The sequence below is a fragment of the Paroedura picta genome, chromosome 1 (assembly GCF_049243985.1).
Source record: "Paroedura picta isolate Pp20150507F chromosome 1, Ppicta_v3.0, whole genome shotgun sequence".
NCBI lineage: Eukaryota > Metazoa > Chordata > Lepidosauria > Squamata > Gekkonidae > Paroedura > Paroedura picta.
This window is the reverse complement of record NC_135369.1, coordinates 62,519,234-62,540,527: the sequence shown is the minus strand read 5'-3', so window position 1 is coordinate 62,540,527 and position 21,294 is coordinate 62,519,234. Positions and strand designations below refer to the sequence as shown.

Below are 21,294 nucleotides of genomic sequence, written 5' to 3'. Positions count from 1 at the left end.
CATTGTCTGTATGATCTGCCAGGTTTGTCTAGGCACTGTTTTGGAAGGATAGCAAATACAAGGGCATATTTCCATTTTGGTAGAACTCAGGAGATCGTATGGTATATTTTATTGTTGAGGAAAGACTACAGGGATAAGGATGTCTTGTATTGTGCAGCCATATAAGAAACGACAATGTGGGTAAGAATATCTCCCATGGACAATTCATATCTTCCACATAAACAGTGCTATGATAGTGGTTAGAACAGTGGTTCTCAACCTTCCTAATGCCGCGACCCTTTATTACAGTTCTTCATGTTGTGGTGACCCCCAACCATAAAATTATGTAAGTGTTCTTTCACAGAAATTAAACCGAAACTGACCAATGGCGTGAAGATCCATTGTTCATGATTGTATATAAATTGTTTTTTTTTCCCAGGGTTCCTCTGTTAAGTTCTGCCTCTTGTCCCACCATGCCGGTCTCGCTCTTTTCCACTTCTCCAGACAGGCGATTGCTCTATCTCGATCTACCCCACAAGGCTATTGTGTGAATGGCAAACCCCCCCTCCCCAGCCAAGCTGCTTGCCCTGATGCAACTCCTGTGAAAGGGTCGTTGGACCCCGTGGGTTAGAACCACTGGGTTAGAACTTACTTGAGCTCTTTTGTTTAAGAAAAGTTACAACTGAAGAATTATGCTTATTGATGATGTAAACTTCTTTCTAAGGAATAAACAGGGGCCACTAGTACAGGATGACTTAGATCCTAGGCATGGGGGATGATTTTAATTGATTCCTCCCTCCCAGTTGGCAGCCCAAAGCCCATTCTGAAATGCTGCTCCTGGGGGACAGGTGCCCACCCATTAGCTTGAGGGGAAGTGTCCAGCATGGAGGGGGGCAGCAAAACAGACATGCACATCTGTCTGGTATCTGCTGAAATTTAGGTTGGATTCAAGCACATTTCTTGTGTTGAACATGGAGAAGCATCATATAGATATGCACACATAGGCATCTTAAAGTGTTTGTGAATACAAAGGGATGGATTTAACTGACACATTTCAACTTTGTGTATATTTGAATAGGAATAATTAGAATGATGGCCAAAGTCATTTACCAAAAAGCAAAGTGCTAAACATACTTCATGCTTAGACCTACAGCCATCTTGGTGTTACACAAAACAGTGGTATATGAAAAAGAGCAAAAGATCACTTGCAGGCAAATTATTTATTACTTGTGAAGTATTTGTATGCAAACTGTAATAAGTGCAAAAACAAGAACATTCTAAAATATTTATTTAAACTTTAAAAATTATAATAAATTAGATTAGATTAAATGTGAAAATGTATTGCAGCATGATACAAGTATTTTCAGTTTATAATATGTGTAGCAGACTTCATAGCAGTATACTTTGCCCATTGGAAATAACTACCTGTATAGTAAAGATTTGAATATACTCTTACCATAGTTCATAAAATGTGTTCAAAATATATTGTAGACTGAAAACATACATTTTAAGATCATAGTGAAATAAGTTGTATTTTCTGGTCTATGATCCTGTGTTAAGACTGAACAGTTCAAGGATCTTCCTTTGCCTTTTGGAAGGAGACTCATGATAGATTACCATGTGCAAAACTTGTTCACTGAACAGAGAGATAATATATGACATAACATACATAGACATGCATGAATGTGTGCAAGATGTTTGCATTTGTTTTTATGCTAAATGTAAAATTATAAGGCTGGCATAGTCTGAAAGCCAACATACTTGTTAAAACTATGTATTAACTTGCATGAGAACCACTGTGTTGTAGGGGTTAGGATTGCGGTGAGCTTAAATTCAAATCCTCATTCTCTTGAAGCATGTTAATAGTGTGATTATATGCAAAGTTATTCCAAGCCCACAGTGGTCCTATTATTGTTGTGGTTGTTGTTGTTATTGTTATTATATTGGATTTATATCCTGCCATTCACGGCAAGCTGTCACATGGCGGGTTACATGATAAAACCCCTACATAAAACACACAATATCCTCATTAAAATATCCCCATTCAATCCCGGCAGCAAAACTATCTCACATCCCCACAGCTAATACCGGTTGCGTCTTGGTGCACCAAGGATTACGCATGCTAAAAAACCACTGGAAGCAATGATCTAGCCTGGTGGCAGTATCTTCCAGGGGGGCCCATCTGATCTCCCATGCTCTGGCCTCAATCATAGACTTGGCGGAAGAGCTATGTTTTGCAAGCACTGCAGAATGCAGAAAGTTCTCACAGGGCCCTCAGCTCTTCCAGGAGCTCATTCCACCAGGTTAAGGCCAGGTTAATTTTCTGGGGGCCAGGAACAATCAGTAAGTTGGTACCCGCAGAGTGTAAGACCCTGTGGGGGGCATAGAGCAACAGGTGGTCCTTCAAATATGTGGGTCCCAGAGCGCAAAGGTCCTTAAAGGTAAAAAACAGACCCTTGAACCTGATCTGGGCTGCAACCGGTAACCAATGCAGCTGCCTCAGCAGTGGCTGGATATGGGCCCTCCAAGGTGTTCTTGTGAGGACCCTAGCAGTTGCATTTTACACCAGCTGCAATTTCCAGGTCAGAGACAAGGGCAGGCTCACAGAGTGCATTACAGAAGTCGATTCTGGAGGTGACCATTGCATGGATCACCATGGCTTGGTGCTCTGAAGACCGGTACGGTGCTAGTAGCCTCACCTGATGAAAGTGATAAGACATCTGGCAGGCTACCTTCGTGACTTGTGCCTCCATGGACCACAAGGCATCCAAAGTAACCCCCAAATTTCTGGCCTGGGCTGCGGCATTCGGTTGTGTCCTGGCCAGAATAGGTAGATGTGCTTCCTATCTTACCTTCTTCCTTCCCAGCCACAGGACCTTCATCCCGGAGAGGTAGAGTTTCAGATGACTCTGCTTGAGCCATCCAGCTACAGCTTCCAGACATCTGGCAGATGGTTCCAGGGGGGAGTTCAGGGGGTTGTCCATGAGGAGATAGAGCTGGGTGTCATCGGCATATTGATGACAGCCCAGCCTAAAGCTCTGGACCAGCTGGGCTAGAGGATGCACAAAGATGCTAAAAGCACCACTCGCTGAGGACCCCATAAGGAAGTTGACAGGGATGCAACTTTCAGCCCTCCGCAGGGCCTGTAAAGTGGATCTCTTCCCCAAGGTCTATGGTTGAGGCTGGGGCCGGCGAGGTTGATCAACGCTCCCCCCCTCTAGGTATGAGTAGTACATTGTTTTGACATCCTTCTCCATCCCTCTAGCAATGGGTGTTAGGAGTGGGTTTTCCGCCATATTGGGTTTTTTATGTCTTTTAATGTTTTTTTTAAGAGCCTCTCGTGGCGTAGAGTGGTAAGGCAGCAGACATGCAGTCTGAAAGCTCTGCCCATGAGGCTGGGAGTTCGATCCCAGCAGCCGGCTCACGGTAATGACTGGGGAAGGCACTGGTAAACCACCCTGTATTTAGTCTGCCATGAAAATGCTAGCATCACCTCAAGGGTCAGACATGACCCAGTGCTCGCACAGGGGATACCTTTACCTTTACCTTTAATGGGGGTTTTAATGGGGATATTATAAGACTCTGTAACCCGCCACGAGCCGGTCTCGGAAGTGGCTGGGAATAAATTGAAAAACAACAACAACAACAACAACAACGCATCCCCTACAGCAACCCTCTGTGTCTGGTTCTGCAGGAAGGAGCACAGCCATCAAAGGGCTGTTCCCCATATCCCTGTCCTGGCGAGGTGGTGGGCCAATACCTTATGGTCGACCACATCGAAAGCAGCTGACAGATCTAACATTATGAGCATGGCCACCCCCCCCCCCCATCCAGCTAGAGTATCTCTGCATACAATTGTATATGAGAGTGACTTGGAACTAGTTAAACTTTATCTCACAGGGTTGTTGTGAGAATAAAATGGTGGAGCGGAGAAACTGAAGAGAAAATGTGTATCTTAGACAGTATTAGCTTCATATGTCAAAGGCTCAGTAAACATTTATTTAGTGAAAGTCAGTCCAAGGCAATCACAGCTAGTTTAACCTCAAACAATGAACAAGGAATACACATGGTGAACAAATTAGAATTAATACATTGGGATAACCCATCCCATCAATATTAAAAGATAACGGTGCTTTAGAAGCCCAAGGTTGTCAATATGTGATTGTTTAATATCAGAACACTTGGTTTTCACCGAAGAGATGACTTCAAAAAATAATGGTTTTCTCAGAACGGATATCCAATATTGTTTCATATAGAACTTCATCTCTTGAGTAATCTGTCATCTCCTGAGTCATCTCACAGACTGGTTTATCCAAATGTATTAATTGTAGTCTAACCTCAAGACAAGTTTCCTCCTGACCCAAGTGAGAAAGACAAGAAACCCAATGGAAAAATTTTCTTTAGAAGACTACGGAGAATGAATCTAGCCTAGCTGCTTCCATGATGTGCTATATTTTTTTCTTTGAAGAAATAATTTTTCCCCATCATATCAACCCCACCTGCAAGGCTAAGCACAGTTTTATCTTCTTATTTGCTGCTTGTGAAAATGAACTTTTCCTCTGCATTCTTAGAGTATATTTGTGGAGCTCTTTGATTTCCAGAAAGCCACTACTAAGGCTATCTTTTCTTCCTAACTGCCTTCTTTTAACTACTTTTAGTACACAGACACAATCACAAAGTTGTTTAGTCTGTACCACACATTACCATATTAAAGAAAAATTCCCAGCATCCCTGGAGTTCAAAGAACTACTGCTAGAACTCCTTGATTTTGCTTTTTTAACCCACAGGTACTCTAGAAAGCCAGTATTATATGGTTAGCTTGTCAAATTAGGCCCAAAGAGACCTCTGTTCAAATTCTACTCTGTATGGAGGTTTTTGAAGTGTTTGAACTTGCCTGTGGATTTCCACTTGTTTCACATGTGACTACCAAAAAGTGAAATAAATTATGTAAGCAATGTGCATACAGCCTAATTTATTCAGTTTGTAGAATGCAAATGTTTACAGAATGTATAACTTTTAAAGCCAGAATCCATGCAGTACTCTAATCTGTGATGCTACATTTTTAATCAAATGTCAGCATCCTATTTTTGAAGTTCTCAGTCTCACTTTAGGTATATATTTGTCTACTACTTTTGCATTCTGACTCTAAGCATCTTTACTTAGAAACGCTTTCCATTTAATTTTTTTTAAAAATTAGGAAAATAACCTAGCAGGCAGATCTTGTAAGTGTTGATTCTGTAGGGCAAGAATTATAGTTTGCACCAGCTCTTACAGCTGGGAAAATTAGCTGTGGCCTTTTCCTAAGCCAGTGTTCTTGAACTTATGAGTCAAAACTGTCAGGTGGGTTGCAGAGTGCAGCCTGTTGAGTTGTTGGGAGCCCTACAGTGCCTCCCCCCCCCCCCCCCATTTGTGCTCTTTCACTTAGTCCTGGGCTATGGCTAGCTCTGATTTTATGCAATTTGAGCAACAAATCTGTATATTGTTCTGTGCACTATAAGGCTTCACTGTTGGCACACTTAAGATAACCTGTCAAATATTGGCAATTAATCATGATCAAATAGTTCACAAAGCCAAGGATGTCACTATGATGTTAATTGATATCTGGTGCAATGTGTTCGTAAAACTCAGGGTGAGCTCTTGTCCCAGACTTCAGGAAAAAAATTAGCAGTACAGCAAAGTTTCTCCTGCGACAACCTTACATAACTGCAGTTTTCAAAACAGGAATACAGTCAATCACCCATGGTAAATGTCACTGCCTGGAACATGGCACCAGATGGTTTTAGCCAATTGTGTGAGATTTATATATATACAATTTAATTAAAAAATTTATTGGGTGATATTGACCCAGTTTGGTGTAGGGGTTAGGAGTGCGGACTTCTAATCTGGCATGCCGGGTTCGATTCTGCACTCCCCCACATGAAGGGCTATGATGCTTCTTTCCAGGCAGTGGGAGGCGAGTAACAGTAGGCCTGTGAGCTCCGGCCTCCACTGAGTTAATTCCCCCAACCCCCTTTTGGAAGTTGTAACAGCCATCTTAGCTCCTTACCTTGTGGGATCTTGATCGTAACTCTAGGCTCCTTGAGTGGATGTAGTCGTGGTGTCTTTTTTATTTCTAGCACTCAAGCCAGTGAGTTCTTGGTCTTCTTAATGTTAAATGCAGGTGCTGTAGTGGTTCTGATTTAGGATTCTTTGATTGTATGGTAACAAAAAGCTGAAAATTAGCCGGGAATATCCCCGGTTTTGTGGAGCTCTCACTTGGATCTTACTGACCCGCCGCCATATCATGCAAGATGATGTCAGACCCAATGGCAGTGTCTAGGCTCTAGGTGATGTCACTTCTGGTGACATGCGATTTCTGGAGGTGTGGCAGGAAGTTGTGGCCTGCTGGCCTGAATAATGTTTCTCAATGATAAAAAGGTTGAGAAAGACTGGCTTGGAACAACCATGACTCCATCTTGCTTGTTGGTGGAACCAAGAAATACTGCTGTCTTGTGGTTTTGCTTCTGCCAAAGAATTGGTCAGCTGCTAATTTGGTTTTATAAAGGTATCAAACTTATTAATAATTCAGTTATCTTTTTTGTAGTTCTAAGAAAGTTAACGTATTAAAAAATTTTGAAAATTATATTTGATTTTTGAGGCCAGCACAGTAATGCCCAGCCCTAGCCTTTATTATGATCCTGTCTACATAGAGACTTGCATAGGTGACACACAGCCATTCCGCACCAGGATCCATGTTGCAAATTGGTTGCGGAACAAAAAATCGCCATTTTAAATTGTGGAATTCGTCATTATGCATACCTGCCTTTGTAGTGGAATCCAGTTGCGTTTCTATTGTTTCCCACAGGTTTCCGGTCTCGGCAAAAATCGCTAGCCAGGAAGCGATATTGCCGAGCTGTGTCCCGCCCCTGGCCGTCAAGCAGCCAATGGGCGGCCGTTATCATGCTCCCAAACAGCCCCTTTCCCTTTAAGGAAGGTTTTTAAAAAACACACACACACACGTTGCAACGAATCTGCGTTGATTCGTTGCAAAGGAGAGACCCATCCAGCTAGCAGGTGGTGTTTGAGCTGCCGTTTCATCGTTGCCACGCTCCCCCCGAGTGAAACCCCCCCCCCTCACGGGCGCGATTTTCGGCCGAAAATAGTGTGAAAAATAAAGGGAAAATAAACCAGCAAACAGGCCTCTGTGTTGCTTGTGCTTGGTGACTTTAAACAGAGGGACTGCAGCCGGGGAAGCCTCGCTGGGTAAACGAAGGCTTGCCGGTGCGTTGATCTCCGCTCGCTCGGAGAAAAAAAAATGGCGATCGCTTCGCCGGAAGATCAGAGGAGAGAGCCAGGGGGAGGGACTTTGCAGAAACCGCAACAATGGTAACGCACAGAACTTTCCCGCTAGTGTTGCAGATTGGTTGCAGGAGTGTAGCGCTTTCCGGAGGGTGAATCTACTTTTTGGGATTTCCCTGAAAGCACTACAACGAAGCGCTTTTTGCTGATCGGTTTCAGGAGTGTTGCAGATTGTCAACGACGTTGTGCATAATGGCAAAACTGTAGCGATTTCAATTTGTAACCATTGTGCTATTTTGGACGAGTGCGGAACGGCCCATAGTTTGGGGTGGTTAGAGAATTTGTATGAAGTCTGTTTCTTAAAGCAGCTATGTCAATATTACAAGATCTATTAAAATAAGCTTAGATAAACACAGTGAAGTAATGTGGTTTTCTCTTTATATTTCTTAAAGCTACCAGTCACTTCCACATCTAAAAGAATATACTACAATCCAGTTTACATAGGCAGACTGTTGGCTAGTATGCATCTTCTGTTGTAACTTAGAGCAGCCTAATGTCTTGTCTCCATTAATTTTTTTCTTTGCAATTTGCATCAGTTATTGATTTACAAAATTTATATTGTACAATACTGCTCTTATAAGACCTGCCAAAGTGGCTTCATATGTTACTCAGCTCGAATTAGAATCATAGAGTTGAGAAGGGCCATATAGGCCATCTAGTCCAACCCCATGCTCAATGCAGGAACAGCCTAAAGCATCCTCTCAATTTTGTCCACATCCTTTTTGAAATGAGGCCTCCAGAACTGTACTCAGTACACCAAGTGCAATCTCGTCAATGGCAGCCAGCATCCAGGTATGCCTGTCACTGACCAGATCATCCGATGAGTTGCCAAGAGGTATCAGGTCCTGCAGAGCAGTGGCCCTCAACCTTTTCCAGGCTGGGGACTGGTCCGCGGAAGGGAGGGAGAGGGAGGCCCGGGCGCTGGTGCGTGGGGGCAAATGTGCATTCACGGAGCTGCCACGCAAACACGCATGCGTGGAGCTGCTGCACATGCGTGTTTGCACCTCCCTCTCCCCCCCTCTCTGGCATAGCGAGCACTGTGCTGTGGGGGGGAGACGCAAATGCGCAGGCGCAGCAATTCCGCACCTGCACGTTTGCCAGCACCCACACCACCCTCTCCCACCTCCCCCACAGCATGGTGCTCGCTACGCTGGAGCGATCGGTCAATGAAGTGGCCGATTCACTCAAGCCTAGGCCCATGGGCCTAGGCTTGAGCAAATCGGCCACCTTGTCGGCCGATCGCTCCCGGCGCAGCAAGCGCCGTGCTGCGTGGGGGGGAGAGGGAGGCGCCTCCCCCACGCGGCCTGGTGCCAAGGCTTTCGCAGCCCGGTACCGGTCTGCAGCCCAGGGGTTGATGACCCCTGCTGCAGAGCATTCAGGAAACCCTCTGGTTCCATAAGTCTCTGTGGGGTGGCAAAAATCTGCCCCTGCCTGAGCAGGGGGGGTGGTAAGCAGAGACGGGACTTCATGGTACAGTTGTCTGACCATAGTACAGTACTGAACACAACCAGCTCTACATTCACCCCTGTGCAAAACATCAGATATAGGGTGTGGCCCACATGATAGGTGGAACTGGTAACAACCTGCGAGAGCCCTAGTGTTGCCATGGCCAAAACCGGGTCTGCCTAGAGACCTTTTGTTACCTTTCTGGAAAGTGCCCCTCCTTAACTCAATCAAAATCAAGAAACTCAGAGATTTTGCATCTTGTACTCACCCTGAACTCCTGGATTTTACAATTATTTCTATGATACTCTGTTGTGGTTGCCCTTATAATTGTCACTTTTTTGCCAGCCGTAATTATTCAGTCTCATCCATTTGCTGCCTATTCCTGTCTTCTGGAAGCTTACTATTTTCTTGGGATCTTTGGAAACTCTTTCTTCTTTAACTTCTGCCTTCTCCATATTCACATTTCACCTCGTGACTGGTCCCTGGTGCAGAATCCCACTCAGCCATAGGTTTGGTTGTCTTTCTCTTCATATCCCTCTGAACAAAATAATAGCGCTATTATGTTCAAATACCTTTTTGATTCCTATACCTCTATATCCCCCTAAATAAATTTTAAATCTTGCTTTGGAGAATATCTGTTTGTTTTATTGTTACTGATTGCCTATTAGCTGCACTTAGAGCTTTGCTTGTCCACTATCCAGGTAAAGATGCCTAAACCACATGTTCTGCTCCCCTTTAATTGGTGAGTATATTAGTTGTCCAAACTAGCCATGCTGTGGAATTAGGAAGGGCTTAATTTCCCCAAACTGGTTGTGGGTAAATGTCCCAAACTCAAGTTACACCGGAATGGGAGTGCAGGACTGATGTGGTAACACTATAGCATAGATATATTCTCACTGGTTCCTTAGTAATGCAACAAAATAAGCTGGATATCGGAGACGTTAGCATTGCAATCTATGATTCTACTGTGCAACATACTGTAATTTGTATTGACTTTATGTTACTAATTGCAGGTTCATCAGCAAAAGCCCTGGTGAGCTTGAAAGGTAAGACATGTTTATTTCTTAGGTTGTAGCAATCATGAAATTGACAGTCACAAGTGTGAATGAAATTTGACAGCATATTGCATAAGTAGAAAAGTAAGGTTAGCTGAATAACAGTTACTGTGGATGAAGTAAACAGCAACAGATTCAGGAGAAGTTAGCCAAAAAGGAACCTATGTCTTCTAGCCATTATAATACTTGTGCATGATGCACAGTAAATAAGCATGTTTATTTCACAACATGTTGATTTATTTATTTGAATTTATTCCGCCCACCCGGCAGGCTGACTCAGGGCAGTGTACAACATTATAACTATTAATAATAACAATACATTTTAGTTAATGACAATAAAATACTTTACACAATTTATAACGTCTTAAAAGCTCATTAAACCATCACTATAACTAACAGCAACATCAATATAGTTTCTGAGTCATTCAGTACTCTTAGGTCCCTCTCCAGGACAGATGTTTCCTTGAGAGTGTCTTTGAGTGCCCATTTGATATTATAGGATTCAGTGGCCCCAACCAAATGCTTGGTGGAAGAAATCCGTCTCACAGGCCCTACAGAACTGAGCCAGCTGCATCTGGGTCTGGATGTCCACCGGGATCTCATTGCAGCCTGCAGTGAAATAGGCACATATACAGAAGTAGAGATATGAAGGCTCATAAAAGAGATTTTTAGGACAAAAGAAAGTGCAAATGAAGGTTGCTAAATCTCCCCCCCACCCCCCCCAAAAATATAAAAATCCAAGGCTTATATTTCATGTCCTTGTTTTTATCAGCCAAGCTCTGTTATCAGCTGCAAATTCTGCTAGGAAAAGAGGGAGAGCTATAGATATATGAGTGATAGGTTTAGTTTCCCTCTACCTTTGTGAGCCATTTGGGAAGACAAACATATTTCCTATTTACTGCTTTCCATGTGACTCTGACAAGCAAAAATATAGCGACAGTATTAATTTAGTTACATTTTATTATCTATTTGTAATAGATTTTAAGAATAATCATTATTCTACTTATTTCACATATGTGGAAACAACTGTATTTATAATGTGTGACTTGTTCATAACAGAGGGAAGTTTATCGAACACATGGAATGAAAAGTTCACTTCTCTGCAGAAAACACCCGTTTGGAAAGGCAAGAATGCAGGAGCAGCAGTAGAAATGGTAAGGGGTAACATTGACCTATACTAGTGGCTCCCTACATCTGTTGAAAATCCATATTAGCTTCCATTTGGCCTTTTTACATTTTGAGATTTTTAGCTTATATTGCAGTTGCCATTTCAAAGTTGTTTCTATAGCTCTCAAGTTCTAACTATCGTCAAAGCTAAGACTGCAGCCCTGTGTGAGGTTTCTTCAGAATATAAACCTCACTGAACTCATTAAAACACAGTGAACATATACAACATTAGGGTGAAAGGTCCTCTTATTCTGTGTCCTCGGATATACTATCTATGCTTTTGTCCCCGTGTTACAGTCTGGAATTATTTTACAGTCTGGAATTTTCTCCCTCACATTTCATTAAACACTCAGATAAAGCAATGGACTGAAACAACAAAAGCCAGTGGGAATCATACAGTACACATTTCTTCAGAGTTACCCAGGTCTCAGGCCATTCTGCTTGAGATTGCACTGTTATATGGGTACAAAAAGAAATACCAATATAAATATTTATAGTAATATTTATATTTGCATGCATGATGGCTATCATTTAAATTTTTATCACAGTCTTTAGTTTATTAATGTGGTAGTAGACCAGAAACAGCAATACAAATAAAATGGAAAAGGATTCCAGCCATAAGAATCAATAGAGCTACAATTTGAAATTAAAATACATTCCAGCTAATAATTAATACAACTAAGTCAAGATTGCTCCAGCTTTACCCAGATCTTCCTTATTTTGGTCGCTTTCCATGCAAATTTAGCAACGGCAGAAGTTAGTTTAGAGATTTTGTCAGGCAGCACGATTTTAAATTTCTCAAAATTAAGTCTAATTTGTGGGAAAGAAGCTGCAAAATCTGGCAAAATAGATGTATTTTTTTACTTAATTGCTTGTAGTTGGTCTCAGGCCTTGTGAGTATCATCCAGCTTTTTGCATTTGATTATAGCAGTGGTTCTCAACCTTCCTGATGCCATGACCCTTTAATACAGTTTGTCATGTTGTGGTGACCCCCAGCCATACAATTATGCAAGTGTTCTTTCACAGAAATTAAACCAAAATTGACCAATGGCGGGAAGATCCATTGTTCATGATTGTATATAAATGTTTTTTTCCCCCGGGGTTTCTCAGTTCAGTTCTGCCTCTTGTCCCACCATGTCGATCTCGTTCCTTTCTGCTGCTCCGGACAGACAAATGCTCTATATCGATCTACCCTGCAAGGCTGTTGTGTGGGTCATGCCCCCCCGGCCAAGCTGCTTGTCCTGCCGCAACCCCTGTGAAAGGGTCATTCAGCCCCCAAAGGAGTCCCGACCCCCAGGTTGAGAACCACTAATTTAGAGATTTACAATAGGATTTCTTTTCCTTTAGCTCTTCCAGTGAGCTTTGTATTGGATGTGTCTGTGTTCTCCACATTTAGCACTTAGAGCACTCTTACACTATCTACATTCCCCATTGCACCAAGGCTTGGTTGACTTACTTGTTACCTGCTTCTGGTTTGCATTCACATTTTTAATACCAGCTGCATTTCTCCTAACAGTTGTTCAAAGACATTTATTCTATTGTCTAGCTGGTCACAATTTAAGAATCTTTGTGCTGCATCACTGGAGGCATGAGATTTAAGCAAATCTGCCACAATCTTATCAGGGTGTAGCTTAATTTCAGTGTCTGTAGGTCCACTGATCCTTTCTTTAGCCGCAAATCAGCTGAGGGGGGACTGAATACCATGATTAAATGCAAATGCTCCCTATCATAAAAAGATACCTTAAATGATCTAATAAACTATACAAAACATTCTGAAACAATAATGTAATCAATTATGCTTCTTCTGACCCCAACCACTTTTGCTTCATGTTGTGCTTGATGTTTAAATTATTTGGCTAAGATCTAGACAGCTTCATCAGGGCATGGTCATAGCCATGTTTTAGCAATTGTTAGCCATTTTCAATGCTATATATAGCAGAAAAGAAGGATATTACTCCCCCACACTAAAAATTTTTATAGCATGGGAAAGATTCTAAAGGTGCACCTTTTAAATACGCTGAAATTCATGAAGAGGAGTTTTGGATCCACTTCTTTGCTGCGTTGTGTAATTTGTTCTACTGAATGTTGGATTCGGGGCCTTAATTGTGTTATCAAAGCAGACAGTATGAAAGGAAGTACTCTCTGCTTGTTTATCAGGGATTTGCCGTATTGAAACAATTCAGTTGTCTTGGTTTTTATTTGTTTATTCCAGCCCTTCAGAAGTTCCAAACGTAGCCGTTCATTTTGTGAGGAAGAAGAAAGACAAATAAGTACAAGATCACCAAAAAGAAATCAGAGGGTTGCAATGATTCCACAGGTATATATAAAATGTATTTATATTTCTGAAAGCTAGACTAAAACTTAATATCAAGAAATGAACCTAAAACCACTCCATTTTCAATTTCATTATTATAATTAGTCCAAATTAACCAACAGCTTCCAGTTTAAGTGCTGTCTGTACAGAGCTAAGCCTTCTATTAACAGTACTAACATAAGTTACTATTGCTCTCAAGGCTAAGGCACAAGACCAATCAAGAAACCTGGATCTGTTCATTCTGCATTCCCAAAGATTCTGCTCTAAAAAGGAGAAACAAGATTCCCAGTGGAGCTGAAACAGCTGAGTGAAACCTGTCAGGATCTGACTACTGAGCACAAATTGCGGAAGGGGCAAGTGCAGCTCCAGATTTAATAGATGAGGAATAATAAGAAATAAAACGGAGTATTTGGTTGTCCTGGTCTTTAATGGGGGAGATAAATCTGAATTTTAAATTTGATTACTTGGTAGTCTTCAGCTCCAATATCAAGCCTAAATTATGTAGACGATTACATGTAAGTCATTTATTTGTTAAAATAAAAAGCACACTACAAATAAAGACAGCTAGCATCTACATTCTGCATTCTAAAAGTACATTTAGGTGTACTTTGGATTTATGCTTCAAGTTTTCTATCCAATGAGTGATGCATCTACAGGGTAATTATATTGGTTATGTGTTACATTGAAGGTAGATTATATGTTAAGATTTTATCACTTTTAGGCTTTCTTTTAGTATTTCTGTGTTACATTCAACTTTGCAAAAACTAACGCTTAATCCATATTTTTAATTAAATTGTCATATCTAGTTTTAAAAGCTTTTTTTATCTTCACTGATAGAGAGTATATTGTGGATCCCACCAAGAATTTTCATGAGCTGGGTCAGTGTGCAGTTTTTATAGATTCTCCCCCCTTCCCACAGCAGCCCTAAAGTCCCATCCCTATAAGTGTCTGGCAACAGGGGACTCCCAGGGAGTAAAAATTTAACTTGCTCTTTCACCTGTAGAAATGTTTGGTAAGATCAAACCATAGTTGATAACATAGCACATTCTCCCCCAGAGGCGGAAGATGTCTCAGGTGCTTTCATTCCTTGGTTCAGGGAGGCAAGCGTACATTTTTATCCTCCTTCCTGCTTCCGGTATGGCTATGCCTTTCTGTCCCAGTTGTTTCCTGACTCTGCCAAAGGGAGGAAGGCTTTTCGCTTTGCTAGCATGCTACCTTAATTAATCTCAATCTTTATCACCTCTTTAACTTTCTCTCTCCTTCCTTCCCCCCTCCCTTCTTGCACTCCTAGTGGAGTTTTTTTCTTACAAGCTCCCAGCTGAGGCAGTTTTTTGAGCCTGTACCTTACCACTAACTCCAGACCTCCCTGGCAGCAAAGGAGAGACGGCCTTACGGAGAGAGGAAGAATTCCTTTCCTAGTACGATGTCTCGAGAGCCTCACTGGAGAGAAATCAACAGCTCCCATGGCCCAGCGGGCACGCTCTCAGAGGCCGGTCTGTGTCTGGCCGGAGCATAAGATGGTGGCCAGGGAAAAAAGTGCACCAACACTACCAAGGCAGCTAAGCCTCATTCCCCTGTCAAGCCTCAAAATGGCAGCAGTTATCTTACTGATCAGCAACATCACAATCCCTCTATCCGAGTCAGTGGGATTGCAGGCTGGATTGGAGATCACAATGGACTTTGTAAGATTCAAAGGGCAAAATGTTATTTCTTCTGATTTCTTAGATGTTATTAATTGGTTCATTGCAGCTCAAATTCAGCCATTATGGCAGGTCCTGGAGAGAAGTCAGAGGGTGCTTAGATTCCTCTCCATCTCCTCCCCCTTCTAGAGATTGTGACTTGGATCACTCTTAGCCCAGGCATTCCTGGCCTAAAGGCAGACAGAAAAATATGGTCTGGATAGGAGAGAGAGAGAGACACTATTCCTCCGTTTTGACTCTAATAAAAACTGAAATGGTATTTCTTATTAATGAGGAACTGGAGGTTGACCTTCCAAACGATTTTTTAAGATGGATTATCATGCTTTATTGGAAAAAGCTTCCACCTCGTGTAGAAGAGAAGGAAGGCCCTAGCAAAGCAAAATGCCCTAGAGGGAAGTCTGAGCTCCCCCCCCCAGAGGACGCCATTAAAAAAAATATTTCCTTTCCCTCTCTACTTTGAGAGGCAATTTAGAAAAGAATGGGTGAAGCCCATGGCAAATAAGCAATTCCCATCTTATGCAAAAAGTTACATACTTTACCTGAATACGTTGAGCTATTTCTGCAGGTTTCAGTAGTTGACGCTGCAGTGGTGGCCTTACAGCCACCTGGCCTACTATCTGAAGATGGTGAGAGATCAGTTAAAGATGCCACAGACAAAAAGGCTGACTGTGTTCTAGCAAGTCCCATGAAGTAGCAGCACTGAGAGCATCATCTATCTCCTCAATCATCTCACGGGCCATCATTGTCTGGGCCAGGAAAATGATTCAACTACTGGGGGACAAGAATGAGAGTAGCTGAGGATATCGATAGGATACTGCAGGCTGTGACACTGGTTGCGAATGCAACACTGGATTCAGCCATCTTCAATGCACGTAACATAGCTGCTGCTTCAGCAGCAAGAAGAGTACTGTGGCTCCAAACCTGGCAGGCTGATGTCAAGCCCAAATCTATTGTTACTACATACCCATTCCAGGGTGAAAGGTTACTAGGGGAGGCCTTGGAGAGGTTCCTCACTGAATCAAAAGAAAAGAAACCTACCATGCCCAAGTTTATCAGGAAAAATGATAGATGGCCATACTCTAACTATTCCTTTCGTGATAGTGGGTCCATTGCTAAAGCTTGCCAGGAAAAAAGGCAATCATGTTTGCAGTTTAGACAGTCCTCATGTCAACTAGGATTCCATTCAAGGTTCTTCAGAAACCAGCATTCAGACAAGGGCAAGTGAGATTCCAAGCAATTCAAAGACTGACTATATCACGGGTCTGGTGCAGATTTGGTTCAAGTCAGCATCAGATCAGTGGGCCAAGGAAGTGGTCACTCAGGGCTACGCCATCAAGTTTCAACACCCTCCACCAATAAGATTTGTCAGATATCCGTTAAGCAACCAGCCGGAAAAACAACAAAGGATGCTGGACGCCATAAAACATCTAATTCACATAAGAGCCATAAAAAGTATACCATTACCAGAAATAGATCAAGGGCTATATTAGATCTTCATTACAGTACCAAGGCAGAACAGGAATTGGTGAGCCATTCTCATCCTTTAAAAGGCTAAATCGTTCAGTCAAAGCCAGAAAGTTCTGGATGGAAACCCTCTTCTTCATCACAGAGGCTATCCTGATGGGGGAAATACCTGACAGCCTTAGACATAAAGGAGGTGTACTTGCATGTTCCAATCAAACCATCACACTGCGAATTCCTAAGATTCTCTGTGGAGGATCAATATTACCAGTTCTGGGCTCTCCTGTTCGGACTTTCATCTTTACTCAGAGTCTTCTCAAAAATGCTCATAAACCCAGTGGTCGAGCTGAGAAATCAATGCATCCATGTCCATCCATGTTTGAATGACCTGCTTATAAGGTCCATGGAAATGACAGTGACCAACACAAAAGAAGGTATAAGGGTCCTTCAGGAATTAGGGTTCCTTATGAATCTTCAAAAGAGCTCAGTGATTCTGACCCAATGCCTCGAACATTTGGGCGTGATTATTGACACCAGGCTGGGTACTCTCTTTACTAAAGAGAAGAAAATTCAAAAGGTGCAGGAGCTGGTCATCCAGATAATTCAGAGCAGCACATCAAAACTCATGGTCCTCGTGAGCCTGATGCCTGGACACAGTCCAGTGGGCATGGTTACACTTCCGTCAACTACATTCCTTTCTGCAACCTCACCATATGAACATAGTTCACAAGAGGGACACAAATATGATGGTCCCACCAACAGTGAAGACCAGTTTACGGTGGTGGCTGAATTCAAACAACTTGTCCGAAAGAGGTTCATCCTTCCCCCCAAAATAGAAGTATTCACAGATGCTAGCCTTCTCAGCTGGGGGGGGGCACAGTCCAAAATAAACCAGTCCAGGGAATGTGGTCCACTCTGGAGAAATAGCTACCACTCAATATTCTGGAAATGGAGGCAGTCTTCCTTGCTCTGATCAATCTCAAGGAGACAGTCTTCGAAAAAGTAGTTATAATCAGACTGGACAACATTGTCACACGAGCCTGCATAAACCATCAAGGCAGATCACGGTCATTAAAGGTGCATGCGGAGAGTCAAGGTGCTGAGATGGGTAGAGAGTCACCTGGCATCCATCCGTGCAGAACATATTCAAGAAGTGAAGAACCTGCAAGCAGATTGGCTAAGCAAGTGGAAATTATCGGAGGGAGAGTGGTCAATCAACACACAGATATTTCAGAAAATCACCAGGCGGTTTGGGATTCCACTGATGGCAGCAATCTCTATGATTGTTCCCAAAATTCATGGGAAGAGATATCTCCATATAGTACAGTTCTTGCGGGGTGCATCACTCAAGGGTCTACCGATAGTCTAGTTTCCCTACGTGGAGACTGAACTTAGTGCTCAATGCGCTAACCAAGAAACCATTTGAACCAATAACGGAAATCAGTCTGAAGATGCTGAGGATGAAGATGCTGCTCCAGGTAGTGGTGACATCGGCAAGGAGAATCTTGGAGTTGGGAGCCTTTTCGACAAATCCTAAGCTATGCATCTTCCACAAGAACAAGTGCCTAGTCCCATCCTTTATCCCCAAAGTAAATTCATCCTTTCACAGACATCAGGAGATTCATCTACCAACCTTTGCCTGTATCCGGTTCATCCACTGGAATGATCCTAGCACAGTTTAGATGTTCATAGGGCTCTGAAGGCTTTTCTGATATGTACAGCTAAGTTAAGAAAAACAATATATTTTCATCTCGGTATCTGCACCAGATATGGGTTCTAGGATATCAGTAATCAGTAAATGTCTCAAGGACTGTATCATAGAGGCATATAAAGCTTCAGGTACAACAGTACCAGAAGGAATTTTGGATCATTCAGTATGCCATGCAGCCACAGCAGCAGCCTGTCATGGCCCCATCTCCAGAGGGTGCCTCTGCACCACTGCCTGAGCTCATTCTGCCAGCTCCCTCGGAGGAAGAAGTGGAGGAGCTGGAGCAAAGCAGCAGGGTGCTGCTTAGAGAGGCAAGTCCTGATAGGGAGCCACAACCAGGTCCCAGCCAGACAAGCACCATGCCCTCTGCACCAGCATTACCTCAGCCTGCAGCAACACCCCTGAACAGCCCAGACTCATCTCCAGAGCGCAGGAGGGAATGCAGGAGGACAACGTTGGCAACACGCAGGCAAAGTGCTCTGCTTAGACTACAGCAACAGGCTAGGTTGGGCTCAGGTGGGGCTCATTCATCGGAGGAAGGCTGAGTGCCAGGTGTGAAAGCTCAGCTTGTTCTTAAGCACAGCCGAAGTGCTTCCCGGTGTGGCTGCAACTTTGTGCATATGTCCACCCCTTGCCTTGACTGGTTTCCTGCTCCCCGACGCTTCACCGAAGCTCTGTTTGACTGATTCCAGGCTTTACCTTGGTAAAGATAAACGACAACGCGGTTCTCCTTTGGACTTCGTCAGCTAACAATTCCTGATAAGACCCGGACTGGACTTTTGACTACTCTCTGGTACGCGCTTTGAACTTGCTTGACTCGGTAACTATGCTTGCCCTTGCACTAACCCTGCGTGTGCCCGGCTAGGGCAGCACACAGCCCTTCATAATCAAATATCAGTTGAGGAAATTTGCAAAGCTGCAACCTGATCCTCGGTGTCTACCTTTACAAAGACTGTAAGGTGGACATGTTCAGCAGACACTGCCTTTGGCATAAGCAACTTCCCATCCAGTGGGACACTGCTCAGGGAGGTCCCGAGATGTCTTCCACCTCTAGGGGAGAAGGACAATTGGTCTTACCTGTGAGGGGTCCTTCTCCCCAGAGGTAAAGGAAGACATCTATATCCCTCCCTAGAAGTTGAATGATCTGTTATCTATTATTTCTTTCTAATTACTTTTATTGGCCTGTTAGTATATAAGCATGTTAGTTGGTTGGCTCCTCTTTCCTGCAATGCTATCAGAGTGGGTGACTATGTTTTCTAGTTATGTTTTCAGTTGAGCAGATATTTATCATGCCACTAGAAGTTTCAAACTGGGACAGAGAGGCATGCCCACACTGGAAGCAGGAAGAGATGTAAGCCTGCTTGCCTGGATGAAAGCACCTGAAATGTCTTTTTTTACCACTGGGTAGGAGGAACTCTCACAGGTAAGACCAATGGTCAATTTCATTTGAATTGTTCATCTGTTGGTAATCTCTGTTTTCTTTTATTGTCCAGAAGTTTACTCCAACAATGGCAACCCCAGACAAAAAAGCATCACAGAAGATTGGTTTGCGGTTACGTAATTTACTCAAACTTCCAAAAGCTCACAAATGGTGTATATATGAATGGTTCTACTCAAATATAGATAAGTATGTATGATTATAAGGCCTTTCTTTATTATTTTACAACTAGGGGCAAAACCCATTGTATCCAGGAATACAATGGGCGCTAAAGCTTGGTGGTGGGAAGAGGAAGAGGAGGAGTTGTCCAGTCTGTAAGGGCACGTGGTTGAATATATGTGTAGTGTAGGGGGTTGTGGTGACAAATGAGGGTATGGGTATGGAGATATGGGTGTCAAGAACCTGTGGTGTGGAATATTCGTTGAGTGTAGGAGAGGACTGACCTTTGGGAATTGTGGCATAGTGGTTACAGATGAGCTTTCCAGAGCCATGTCCTCAGATATGTGAAGGGAAAATCAGACTGGAGACTCTTCTTAGAGGGAGATTACATGGCAACCAATTCCTCCCAGTTCTGCGTTCAACATCATTTCCCTTCTTGTATGAAATAGGCCACAGAAACAGAAATGTCCCCCTGCCCTAATCCACATGGGATAGTCATAGTACTGATCCTTCTATCTCCATTTTTTTAAACTGTTGATATAATATGTGCCCACATGCTTCTTTTACGGTTGCTCCTTAGAAGAAGAGCTGGGTTTTTGTACCCTGGTGTTTACTACCCAAAGGAGTCTCAAAGCGGTTTACAAACAGCCTTTCCCTTTGTCTCCTCACAGTAGACAACCTGTGAGGGGTGTAGGGCTGTGAGAGGTCTGAGAGAACAGGGAATGGCCAGCAGTCCCCCAGCAGGCCTCAGGTGTCTCAAAGCAGTTTCCATTCGCCTTCCTTTCCTCTCCCCATAGCAGACTCCCCGTGAGGGAGGGTGGGGTAGAGAGCCTCACTTGGAAGCTGGCAACCCTAAGAGGAGATCCCTCTGTGCCAGCTTGGTGTAGTGGTTAGGAGTGTGGACTTCTAATCTGGTGAGTCAGGTTTGATTCCGCGTTTCCCCACGTGCAACCAGCTGGCTGACCTTGGACTTGCCACAGCACTGATAAAGCTGTTCTGACAGAGCAGTAATATCAGGGCTCTCTCACAGGGTGTCTGTTGTGGGGAGAGGAAAGGGAAGGTGAATGTAAGCCACTTTGAGACTCCTTCGGGTAGAGAAAAAGTGGCATATAAGAAGCAACTCTTCTTTTTCTGCTCAGCAGTCTTGACCATAGTCAGGTTTATGCCCACCTAGGTAGTGTGGAATTCCAGAACATGAACCTGCACCAATCTGGCAACCTTACCTCCTCTCTGCAATGTTTTTTTGACCTGAAATAGGTCAGGGGGTGCTAGGTGGCTGTGGGGCATTACACACTTTTGAATCCCTACTTCCAGACTGGACTGGAGATCTCCTGGAATTGCTGCTCATCTCCAGACTATAAAAATAAGCTCCCCAGGCAAAAATGGCTGCTTTGGAGGGGTGATTGTGTAGCAATGTTTCCCACTGAGGTTTAGGGATGCCAGCCTCCAGGTGGGGTCTGAGTATTCCCTGGAAGTACAACTCATCTCCAGGAATTTAGGCTGAAGGGAAATCTCTCTCAGGTAGAGAA

General features: G+C 43.3%; 1 protein-coding gene across 3 annotated transcripts in view; it reads left to right on the top strand.

Annotated features, from left to right (window-relative positions):
- Positions 1-21,294, top strand: part of LIN9 (lin-9 DREAM MuvB core complex component) — a 43,657-nt gene that overhangs the window by 1,035 nt on the left and 21,328 nt on the right. For 2 of the 3 annotated variants that reach the window (XM_077340838.1, XM_077340823.1), the window contains exons 2-5: positions 9,777-9,809; positions 10,878-10,972; positions 13,198-13,302; positions 19,662-19,795. In XM_077340838.1, coding sequence (XP_077196953.1) covers positions 9,777-9,809; positions 10,878-10,972; positions 13,198-13,302; positions 19,662-19,795 — 367 coding nt within the window. Of the gene's footprint in view, positions 1-9,464; positions 9,506-9,776; positions 9,810-10,877; positions 10,973-13,197; positions 13,303-19,661; positions 19,796-21,294 lie in introns of all 3 variants that reach the window. The other variant, XM_077340832.1, reaches the window with a different exon arrangement.